At 42.6% G+C, this 12,205-nt stretch overlaps 1 protein-coding gene and 3 non-coding genes across 4 annotated transcripts in view; all 4 read left to right on the top strand.

The window, feature by feature from the left end:
• LOC121167652 (ubiquitin-associated protein 2-like) overlaps positions 1-12,205 on the top strand; it is a 62,380-nt gene that overhangs the window by 30,349 nt on the left and 19,826 nt on the right. Inside the window, exons 10-13 of the mRNA XM_040997199.1 lie at positions 1,086-1,138; positions 3,740-3,807; positions 5,184-5,373; positions 10,575-10,788. Of these exons, the coding sequence (XP_040853133.1) occupies positions 1,086-1,138; positions 3,740-3,807; positions 5,184-5,373; positions 10,575-10,788 (525 nt within the window). The remainder of the gene's footprint in view (positions 1-1,085; positions 1,139-3,739; positions 3,808-5,183; positions 5,374-10,574; positions 10,789-12,205) is intronic.
• On the top strand, positions 1,730-1,863 carry LOC121167654. Its single transcript, XR_005885616.1, has one exon. It is a non-coding gene; the product is annotated as a small nucleolar RNA SNORA71 (small nucleolar RNA).
• On the top strand, positions 5,435-5,515 carry LOC121167656. The gene has a single exon (XR_005885617.1). It is a non-coding gene; the product is annotated as a small nucleolar RNA SNORD121A (small nucleolar RNA).
• Positions 11,915-12,022, top strand: LOC121167653. The gene has a single exon (XR_005885615.1). It is a non-coding gene; the product is annotated as a U6 spliceosomal RNA (small nuclear RNA).

A 12,205-nucleotide genomic window follows, 5' to 3' on the forward strand; every position in this document is an offset into this window, starting at 1 on the left:
ATTGTAAAATGTGACTTCCAAAATAAGTCAGTCTTTCAAGAATTTAGATATTTATGTTTTTATAGCCATTTGATAAACATGTCCAACTTTGATTATTGACCTTTTTCTTCCTCCATCTGCGCCCCACCCCCCCTTTTTTCATTCTTATCTGCTGAGTAACTTATTAAATGTAGGCAGTTGACAAAATTGGGCTTGGCCAGAACCAGGAGGCCAAACTCAATACAGGCCTTCCACCTAGATTGTCACCTTTTTTTCCCCCAGTTTTGATATTGAATGGAAGGTAGAGTCTGGATCCAGAGCCAAGAATTAAGAATTGAACCTAGGCAGTTTGAAAGTGGAGCAGGCATCTTAACCCACACCCACCATTTTATTGTGAACAGATTATTAGGTTGACATGATTCCAAAAAAATTAAACCTGATCACTTATCACCTTCTATTCTCTTTCACTTCTGTTTTTTCATTTGAAAGAGAGAAATTCTCATCTAGTGGTCTAATCCCTGATGTCTGCCATGTCAGTGATTGAGCAGACCAAAGGCAGCAGTTGAACTTTCTCAGGTCTTCCACATGAGTGGCGGTGCCCCATGTACTTGGGTCATCTTCTGTTGTCTTCCCAGACACCTTTGCAGGGAAATGCATCGGAAGTGGAGCAGCTGGCACTGGAACCAGTACTAATTTGGGATATCGGTGGTAGCTTTTACCTCCTTGTAGTAATGCCAGCACTCTATACAAAAATTTGGAGAGAAACATGGCAGTTTGAGTGTCCAGGGATGGGAAGAGAGAACCATTTATAATCTGAGTTCTCTGGATGGTTATAGTTAGTGTCTTGATGTATTTCCATTTGTAATTATTTTCTGTGAACTTTAAATTGGAGGGGCCTGGAATAATCAGGATCTAGCTAAGTTGTATTGGAAAATATTACTGACTATAGTGAGAATTTGTTAGAAATCTCATGTTTTTGGGATTGAGATTTCCATTGTATGATTGGGGGGTGGGGAAGGGAGATAATACAGAATACAAAAATCCTTTGTAGTATGGCCACGTGTGAGTTTGTGCTGTGCAATTTGATTGTTGTCATTTCTCGACAGGTGCCTGGAAGAATTCTGTGGAGGAATGGACAACGGAAGACTGGACTGAGGATGTAAGTGTCTGGTCACAGATCAGACTCATCTCTTTCAAACAGTCTTTTTTTAAAAAAACATTTTTGGAGGAGAGGGAGCCTCGGGGCATCCGGCTTGTTACCCAGTTTCTTTCCAACAGCCGGCTTGCCTGGGTCAGAAAAATAAGTAGCTAAGAATGCCCCTAGATAACAGGAACCCCAGTACTTGGGAAGCCACCTGTTGCCTTAGAGCCATGTGCATTTGCTGAAAGTTCTATTGAATAGGAGACACTCTATACACATTTTGATGTGGGCTGCTGGTATGTGGGTGTGTTTAACAATACTGCCAAACTGTTTTTTCTGCACTATCTTTAAACATGTTGAATTATGGATATTTTTTGGATGATGTTTACATAATTGAGAAGTGTGCATGCTTTTTGGACCACTGATTATGGTGGGAATGTTTGAGGAACAGGTCTATCTTTCTCTGCTTTCAAGGATGCATTAGGGCAGCTAGATTATAACTGATGCCCATATGGAATATCAGTGCTAGCTTTACTTGCTGTATCATAGCAGTATCACCAAAAGACATGTGTCATCTTTTTTTTTTTTTTTTTAAGATTTATTTATTTCCCCTGTATTCGAAAGTGATCGTGGGCTGCCCGTGCCCTGGTCATTGATAGTGCAGGGAGAGCAGCTGTGGAAAGCGCTTCCCCGTGTTTGGAGGGTCCAGTGCCGTCCCTTGCAAACCCTGCAGCTTTCCCACACCTGTCCCTCAGCACCTTGTCAGTGCCTGCTGGCAGCTGGCCTAGGGGCTCTCTGCGGGACCCCCTGCTGGACCTGTGTGGTTTTGACAAAGTTGGTTTGGTATTTCCCCTGACGTGCTGTGCCCTGGAGGGCAGTGTTTGGCTGACTCCATGGAGCGTGTGCAGCAGACCGCAGGTTCAGCCCTTCAGGAACAAGTGAAAGCAGAAACTGGAAGGAAGAAGAGGCATGGTTTTGAGGGCCGGAGCCCAGCACAGTGGGCATGTGGGAATATGCGGGGGCAAGGCGATCTGTGGGGCTGGTGAGTACCCACTTTTCTACCAGTGGTGCTCTGAACTCTGCCAGAGTTATCTTTGATTGATGGATTTGAAGGCAGAGCAATGGAAAGACCTTCTATCCGTTCTGTTTCCCCAATGACCCCAGCAGGCAGGGCTGGGCCTGGCTGAAGCCAGGAGTCAGCAACTCCATCTTGGTCTGTCATGTGGTTGGCACTGGCCCGAGTGACTCCCTGGATCAGCCATCCTCTGCTGCTGCCTTCCCAGGGTCATTAGCAGAGCAGGCAGCATTGGTGCTCTGCTATCTTGTGGCAGCTTGATCCTTTGGAGGGTGTTTTTCTGGGCTCAGTGTTGCTGCTTCCCCAGGCCATTTTCCCTGCGTCTGACAGTGCTTTGTCATTTGATCAAGGCCTGTGTCCTATTTGTTGTTGATGCAGGGAAGCCATGATTTCCCTCTGGCCTTTTTGTCGCTTTTATACCAGGTGACCCTAGGGGGCTGTGGCAGTGCTTCCCAGGCCCCTGCTTCTCACAGTGGTTTTCTGTGGATCAAGGGGATGGTTTGCTGAATGTGCTGGAAGTGGTGCCATGTGAGCTGATTACATGCTGCTTTCACATCCCTTGCAGAAAAAAAAAAAAGATTTATTTGTATTGAAATGTCAGAATTACAGAGAGGAGGAGACAAAGATCCTTCATCTACTGGTTCACTCTCCAAGTGGCACAGCAGTTGGAGCTGAACCGATCCAAAGTAATGCATCTCTTCCAGATCTCCCATGCAGACACAGGGTCCCAATGCTTTGGGCCACCCTCTACTGCTTTCCCAGGCCACACGCAGGGAGCTGGAAGTAAAGTAGAGTAGCCGGGATAGAAATCGATGCCCAGATGAGATGTTGGCTCATTGAAGGTGGGGACTTTAGCCATTAGGCTACTGCGCTGGGCCCGATCTATCCTCTGTTTTCATTTGAAAGGCAGAGTTAAAAGGAGAAAGATCTACCATCTACTGGTTCATTCCCTAGATGGCCACAATGGCGGCAGCTGAATCAATTTGAAGGCAAGAATTTCTTCCAGGTCTTCATGTGGGTGAAGGGGCTCAAGGATTTGACCCATGTGCTACTTTCCCAGGTCATAAGCAGAGAGTTGGGTGGGAAGTGGAGCAGTCCTTACTTAAACTGGCACTCTTAGGCAATGCCAGTTCCACAGGTGGAGGCTTACCCTGATATGACATGGCACTGGCCCCGACCTGTGTCTTATTTCACTTTTGCAGAAGTTTTTGCTGTTTTTATTTTTATTTTGTGTAATGACACAGTAGGGAGACTGGAACTTGGACCTTGATTTTATCATTGCTTTCCATTAAAGTCACCGTTTTCCTGATAAATTATTTTGTAGACTTAGCAATTTAGAATTTTCTTCACCTGAAGAAAATTTTCTTCACATATGAAGTCATATGTCACAGTCATTTACATATTTTATTTATCTTAAAATACCTTGCAGGTGAATTTTTGAGGATGGATGAACGTTTTATTAGGAATTCCAAGATCTTTTTGGTTTTGCATATTGAGTTAACTAACCCCACTCCCCCCCCCTTTTTGTCTTAACTCTTCTACAGCTTTCTGAAACAAAGGTATTCACTTCCTCATCTGTTCCAGGAGAGAATCAGACCACACCTGGGCAAAGGTAAGCATTTTCACCATTGTTACTTTTCAGGCCGTGATTGAAATGTTTTCCTTCAGCATAAATAAGTGTTTTCATTTCTCAGTGTGCTGTTCCTCGTTTCTCTAAAGTGTGACTTGTAATTCTCCTACCTGGTGTGAGCTGACAGCGTTTCAGTCACTTCTCAAGTGGTTATGTCAGAAGAATTAAATTGGCAGAGGTTATATTTACAAAATGCATTCATGAAAATGAAAGGCATAAACATTTAAAAGGTTTCTGTTTAGTAGTTCCCTTTTGACTTAAACCCATTTTCCCTGAAGAATATTGTAATACATTATATTTCACACTGACATGAAGCAGTCTTTTTTTTTTCCTAAGATTTATTTTATTTTTATTAGAAAGTCAGATATACAAAAAGGAGAGACAGAAAGGAACATCTGTCTCGTATTTAAGTGTACCCCGACATTGCTGCTACAGACAATGTCAGACAGTCCAGCATCCCATTGTCTACACTTGTCCAACAGTTTCATTGGGAATCCATCTTTCGTCTGGAAGCAGGGATGCATGTTCCATTATACCCCCACATCTGGATATGGTAGACCCCAGTACTCCATCATTATACATTTCCATAATTGAGAAGCCATGAAACAAGGTCAACCACTGGTATGAGTTAGAACAACAGGATTATACCACTGTAATAAAATGGGGAAAATCTGTTGGTGGAGGGCGGAAATCCCAGTCTATACGAAATTGTAACACATAATTCAAAAATTCAAAATAAAAAATATATATATCTCTAAAAAAAGAAAAAGGAAGATCTTCTGTCCATTGATTGACTCCCCAAGCAACCACATTGGCCAGAGCTGCGCCAATCTGAAGCGAGGAGCCAGGAAGTTCTCCTCTCAGGTGCAGGGTCCCAAGGCTTTGGGCTGTCCTTGTCTGCTTTCCCAGGCCACAAGCAGGGAGCTGGATGGGAAGCACGGCCATCATGTTACGAACCCAAGCCCATCTGGGATCATAGGCTAGGCTGGGTCCTGAATTTGTCTCTGTGTGTGTGTGTGTCTTTCCCCCCCCCCCCCCCCTTTTTTTGAAATTATTTGTGAGCATTGTTCTATGAAATTTTTTCAATTTTTGTTTTTGTTTTCCTTCTTGCCAGAGCTTTCTTTGATTTTTGTGGCGCTCTGTGTGTGTGTGTGTGTGTGTGTGTGTGTGTGTGTGTGTGTGTGTGTGTGTAACTCCCCGATGCAGTCCTTTTTACCACCCTTGAGAGCCATTTCCAAAGATTATTTTCTTGTAGATAAATTTTTAGTATAAATTTATTTTTGGTTCACTTTTCAGATTCATTTCTTTGTAGGGTTTGCTTGCAAATTGTTTTTCTTGTTTGCTTTTTGTCTGCCCAGTATTGATCTGGTGGCCTTGCTGCAGAAGTCTGTTCCTCCCAGCCAAGCTTCAGAAGCCAGCTCCTTTGAAGCTTCACAGCAGCCGGGCTTTAGCCAAGCCCTCGTCTTCACCAATTCTCAACACAACACTCAGATGGCATCAGGGACTGGCAGCCCCTTGGCTGCCAACTCCTACTCTCCTCAGAGTCTGGTAAGTCACTGCCATTTCAGTCAGGCTTTCAAGGAATGTACTTACTGGCAACAGGATCTCCGTCCAGAAGACAGTGATGTGATAAATCCCAAGCACATATCTGATGATTGCGTGTGGAAAGCAGCTACTGAGTTTTCTGGACAGTGCTTCCTTTTGATACATTGAATTCTTTTCAGTTAATGGGTCCTTTACATTGAACATGTCTCTTTGCTCACAATTTTTTTCTGCGATTTTTTCTCAAGTTTTTCTTTAATATATTAAAATTTTATTTTCTACTTATGCACATGCAAGTAAGTCAGCTTGCTACAAAATCATGCAAAAACAAATCTTTCAAAATCTGATTTTGTGCTTTACATGCTTTGTTATTCTATAAAATTGGGCATTTTTCCCATTTAAATCCCAGATGATGTCATAGAGACGATCATTGTTTCATTGAGATGGTGTCATTTAGTGCTGCATGTTTGCCTCTGACTTCTGAGGAATGTCAGGCTGCTATCAGAAAGAACTTTCAGAGCTTAGCTTATTCTAGAATATTAGGAAGTGAAATCCCTGCTCAGTTTTCCTAAATTTTGCTGTCAGAGGGGAGTTTGATAGGACATTGAATAGACCATCACTTATGATGGTTATTTTGATTATTCAGCTAAACGCTGAAATGTGTTGTTGAGAGATGGAGTTTTCTTCCCTGTCAGATCAAATCATTTGTTCTATCCTTAGAAGACTCAACTTGCAAGCTTTGGGGTGGGTGTTGGATATGGATGTTAAGATGCTCCTTGGGGTGACTGCTGTTGTGTCATCCTGGGTTAGTTTGCCATTTTGTGTGGATGCCGATTCAATGCCAGCTGCTTCACTTCTGTCCACCTACTTACTGATGCACCATCGAAGACCTGGATAGAGACCCAGCCTTGGACACTGTGGCCATCTGGGGAGTAGTGAAGCAGTGGGTGGACAGTACTTTCCTATCTGTTCCTTTCAGCTTTGCGTTTGAAATAAGTAAGTGTGTAAAAATGATAATGAGAAAGCTGCTCCATGGGATGCCTGTATCCCATCTGAGTGCTGGGATTCAAGTCTTGGATCAGCTTCTGATTCCTGCTTCCTGCTCTTGTGAATACTGGTGGTTTGGTTCTTGCCAAATATATGGGAGATCCAGATTGAATTCAGACTCCTGGTTTTGTCTGGTGTAACCCCTGATGTTTGGGCATTTTGGGGATGACACCAGTGATGTGAAAGTTCTCTCTGCGTTGGTCTCTTTCTCTCCTTCTCTTTGTCTTTTAAATTAGTACAAATGAAATAAAAATCTGTCATTTCATTGTTATCTTCTCCATGTAGTCATGTCACGTTCAGGCTTGGGAAGTTAGGTTATTTAGTGTCACTGTTTGAGTTAGTTTCAGTGCTTGAAATGGACATGGTTTCATCTTTGGTTTGAAAGGCCTAATTAAAACCTTTGTATTTTGACTGAACTCCCATATTCTCTTCTTTTTGTCTCCTAATGGTGTAAAGCTGTGAACTCCTTGGCAATGTGCTAGAATCTTAGCTTGGCAGTGAGTTCATAGTTCACACTTTCATTGAGGGGCAGTGAGAGGTCCTACAAAGGAGAGTTAGAGGGAAATCAGAAATCATTACCTCTCTGTGAGGGGTGGGGGAATGGAGGCGTTTGTCACGAGTACTCCAGATGGCCATGTCTACTGGGCTGGGTCAGGGCTTAGTTCGGACCTGCCATGCAGGTGACGGAATCAAGTGCTGGTACCTCCAGGGTGTATGTTATCAAGAAGCTGGAATGAGGAGTAGAATTGGGACTTTAGTGCAGGCACTGTAATCTAGGTACTGGCATCCCAGTCCTCATCTCAACTGCTGGCCAATTACAAAGAGCTCACCCCATTTACCAAAGGTAGTCATTATTAATTATTGTGGTGGACCAGAAGCTGAGATCCTCCAACGAAGTTCCCTGGAATGGATGCTGGTGTCCCAGTGTGTTGATGTAAATCTCTTGCGGAGCTTGAATTTTTAGTGACCTAACTATATGTTGGTTAGTATGACCAACCTCTGGTCTCAGTATCGTACTGGAGAGATAATGGGCAACTCTGTTTTACTCTGTTTCTATTTGGGTCCCTGTGTTTGTTGCATATGTTTGTCAATGAGCATCTTAATATGTTTTTTGATCTATTATTTTTAAAAGATTCATTTATTTAAAAGGCAAGATTGTAGAGAGAAAGATTTTTTTTTTAAGATTTATTTTTATTGCAAAGAGATATACAGAGAGGAATATCTTCCGTTTGTTGATTGACTCCCCAAATGGCTGCAGTGTACGGAGCTGTGCTGATCCAAAGCCAGGAGCACGGTGTCTCTTTCAGTTCTCCTACACAGGTGCGGAGTCCCAAGGCTTTGGGCCATCCTCAACAGCTTTTCCAGGCTACAAACATTGAGCTGAATGGGAAACAGGGACATGGGGATTAGAACCAATGCCCATATGCTGTTGGGCATGTTCACAGCGCGGACTTTAGCTGCTAGGCTACCGTGCTGGACCCGTGAGAGATCTTACATCAGTTGGTTTACTCCCTAAGTGGCCATAAAAGCTGAAACTGGGGTCATCCAAAAGCTAAAGTTTCCCATGGTTCTCTCACATGGGTACAGGGCCTTAAAGCCTGGCCCATCTTCCGCTGGTTTCCCAGGCTCTGTAACAGGGTATGGGATCAGAAGTAGAGCAGCTGGGACTTGAACCGGCTCTCGTGGGATACTGTTACAGCATATGGAGGCCTAAGTAGCTATTCCACAGTGCTGGCTTCATGCTCCATTTGTTTGAATTTGCAGATGAAAATGAGAGTCCCTCAGCTAAGTGATATTTATATTTAGGGCAAGGCTGTAGTCATTGAATCAGGGATTTCATGATATTGTAAATATACAGATAGTGTGATTGCCAAGACTAACTGATGCATGAGGAAATAGAGATAGTGAAATATCTGAAAAGCCATCATTTGAGCAGTTTTATTTGAAAGAAATTTTGCATTTCCTGCTTCATTCCCCAGATGGCCACAACAGCCAGGTCTGGACCAGGTAGAAGCTTGGAGCACAGATGCTTGTCCTGGTGCAGACCAGACTCGTGGGCCGTCTGCTGCCTTTTCAGATGCCTTTTCAGCACATTGACTCTAACGTCAAGCAGCCAGAACTTGAATTAGTATTCCAGTATGGGCTGCTGTCCTTGCTGGAGGCCCCTAATCCACTTTGCTACAGTACCAACCTTTGCTTTGGTACATTAATAAAGGAAATTTCACAGATTAATATGTAAACTTTCTTGAGCTAACCTTTTTGAGAGTGCAAAGTAGTTTTGATTTTGGTTTTGAATAAATGTGTTTGGCAAAAAATTTTTTCATGGTGTTTAAAAAAATTATTTTACGAAGCTTATTTCAAAGGTGAGGAACTCACAGAAACAGTAGGCAGAGGAGGAAGGGAGGGAGAGGGAGGTTTCTACTTCTGAGAAGGGGAGGGACCACGTGACATCAGCTTTCACTTCCCCCTGAAGGAGAGTACGACCTGGGTTGGGGTCCGTGGATGGACAGGTGTGCAGACTGTATCACTCGGGGAGGGGGTAGGAATGGTCCAGTTCATGACCCAAGCTTGCTACCCGTCTGATCCATTTCATTCCCTTCTGACACTTCTGCCAAAAGATGTAGTTTGATCTCCTATAGCTACTTGCCGCTCCTCATCGAGTGGACCCATTTCAGGAGCCCTAAAAGGTATAGTTGGTGCCAGTAGTAGTTGCCTCTCTGAGAAGTTGCTGCCCTTTTTCTGTCTTCTCAAGTGGCATCCGAGAGACTCTGCTGGTTCCCAGGAGGAAGCCGACTCCTGTTTTGTGTACACGGTGATCTTCATATGTAACACCGCTTGAACCTTCCCCAGCCTTTTCTCCTCATAGACTGTCATTCCCCTTGGCTCTTGGAAACCGTGGAGCAGATGAGGGGGGAGTAGTGTTGTGATCACCTATGAGCAGAGTTGGTGTTCTCAGCCTTTCTGAGTTACAGGTATTGACCCCCCAGTCTTCAGTCTAAAAAGTAACGACTTTAGTGTCTTGATTTTAGAGTATTAGCTTTTTAAATACAATGAACTGTTTTATCCTATACGATAATGTCATGGCTGATCTCCTCTGTGAACACATATATATTTTTTTCTTCATTTTTTAAAGATGTATTTATTTTTATTGGAAAGGCAGATTTACGGAGACAAGGAGAGAGAGAGAGATATGTTCCATCTGCTGGTTCACTCCTCAAGTGGCCGCAACGAATGAAGTTGAGCTGATCCAGGAGCCAGGAGTTTCTTCCAGATCTCCAGCACGTTGGTGCATGTTCTCAAGGCTTTGGGCCATTCTCCACTGTTCTCCCAGGCACAAGCAGGGAGCTGGATGGGAAGTGGTCCAACTGGAAAATGAACTGGCACTCACATGGGATCCTGGCGCTTGCAAGGCAAGAATTTAGCTACTAGGCTATTGCGCTGGGCTCTACCAAACCTATTTTAATCATTGAAGATGACTGGTATTGTTTGCTAATTAAGAAATTTGCTTTTTTTTTTGTCAAATCATTTGCATGTGTTCATTTTTAGATAAATATGACCTTTACTATGACCTTTTGCCATTACTTAATTTCTTTAGATATGTGGCAAATACTGCTGTTTGATTTGACTTTCATCAGAATCAAGAGAAATTGCTGGATTTGTTTAGTCTTACTGCATAATGTTTTTATGGAATATTTTCTAATGAGAGTTACTGATTCAGCTGCTTAAGATTAGAGTTTCTAAAATACATTATACTTGGTTATTTTAAAGATTAGAGCAAGAGGCCAGTGTCTTGCAGGGGCTTAAGCTGCTGGCAATCATGCTGTGTGCCAGTTCAAGTTCTTGCTGCTCCGCTTCCTGTCTAATTCGCTGCAAACACACACTGGAAGGCAGAGAAAGATGTCTCCAATTGGGGCTCTTGCCTCCATCAGAGGAGACCCACATGGAGCTCCAGGCAACGGGCTTTGGCTGGACCCAGTCCTTGCTTGTATGGCTGTTTGGGGAATAAATCAGCAAATGGGAGATTGCTCCACCCTCTCACTCTGTAATTGTGCCTTTCAAGTAAGTAAATTAATTGTTAATATTAAAGACTAGGGCATAAATTTTATGTTGCTGAGATTTTTTTTTTTTTGTTTGTTTGTTTTTTTAATTTCTTCTTCAAGTCATCCGTTCTTGGCTCAGGATTTGGAGAGCTTGCACCATCCAAAATGGCAAACGTCAGTAGCTCCCAGATTTTGGACCAGTTGAAAGTTCCAAGTTTGGGCCAGTTTACCACCAACCCAAGTTCACAACAGAATAGTACGAGCCCCCCCACGACTACTACTTCCTGGGACCTCAAGCCTTCAGCACCCCAGTCCTCTGTCCTTAGTCATTTTGGTAAGTATACACTCTTCTTGCTGGTTGCTCCCACTGTGGCCATGCTAACCATCACAGTGTGTGAAGCTCTATTTTCTAATGTAGAATCTGTTCAGACTTGTTTCATTTTTATACTTTAAAATAGTTTTTACATAATAACATTCTTTGTAAAAAGTACTTCAGACAGTTCATAGAACTGTTATTTAAAATGAGCATATGTTTTTATTAAAATGCTTTTTCTAGGAAGTGTTTAATTTGATAGGCACATATTTTTTTTTGAAAGGCACATCTTACAGAGAGAAGTAGAACCAGAGAGAAGGGTGTTCCATCTGTTGATTTACTCCCCAACGGGCTATAGAGCTTGAGATGAGTGATTTGATGCCAGGAGCTTCTTCCTCATCTGCACATGGCTGCAGGGTGCCAAGGATTTGGACCATCCTCCACTGCTTTCCCAGGCCATAAGCTGGGAGGTGGATGGGAAGTAGACCAACTGGTACACAAACTGGCACCCACATGGAATGCTGGTACTACCAGGTCGAGGATTAGCTTGCAAAGCCACTGTACTGCTGTCCTGCACCCAATATATACACATTAAATCTATTTATATTTATATATAATATATTTTTACATATGCATATTTAATTTTTTTCTAATAAAAAAGATTTTTTACGGCGCAGTATACTTGCTCAGTTGTCTAATTCTCCACTTGTAAGGGCTGGGATCCCATTCGGGCACCAGTTATTTCTTTGCTGCTCCACTTCCCTTTCAGCTCCCTGCTTTTGACCTGCAAAAGCCATGGAAGATGACTAAAGCCTTGCAACCTTACACCTGCGTGAGAGACTCGAAAGAAGCTCCTGGCTCCTAGGTTCAGATTGACTCAGCTCCAGCTGTTTCACCCTTTTTAGAGTTAGCCATTGTATCGAAAATCTTTCTCTTACCTTCTCTGCAAATCTGCCTTTCAAATAACAATAAATAAAATCTTCAGAAAAAAGATTTGTTTATTTAATTGAAAGGCAGATTGGCACGTCTTCCATCAACTCCCCTGATACCTCAACAGTTCATCAGAATAAGGTGTTTTTAATTCAGTTTTTCATTACCTTAAATACACTCATGTGTAATAATTGCTTTTTTTTTTTCATTCTTATTCGTGCTTGCCTCAGTGGCACATGTACGTAAATTGGACCGATACCAAGAAGATTAGAATGGCCCCTGCACAAAGATGTTTGTTGTCATGTCATCATCATAGTATAGTTCATTCCTTGAACAGCTATGGCAAAGCATGTTTCAAATGTGCAAATATAAGGATGCAGCACTTTAAGGTAATATACAGAATTTTCTGAGTTCTGTTAAGATGACAGATTTGAACATGCATAGCATTTCAAATCCTGCCTTTAAAAAATTTATTTTTATTGGAAAGGCAGATGTACAGAGAGAGAAA

The sequence above is a fragment of the Ochotona curzoniae genome, unplaced genomic scaffold, assembly GCF_017591425.1.
Source record: "Ochotona curzoniae isolate NIBS_2020 unplaced genomic scaffold, NIBS_Ocur_1.0 patch415, whole genome shotgun sequence".
NCBI lineage: Eukaryota > Metazoa > Chordata > Mammalia > Lagomorpha > Ochotonidae > Ochotona > Ochotona curzoniae.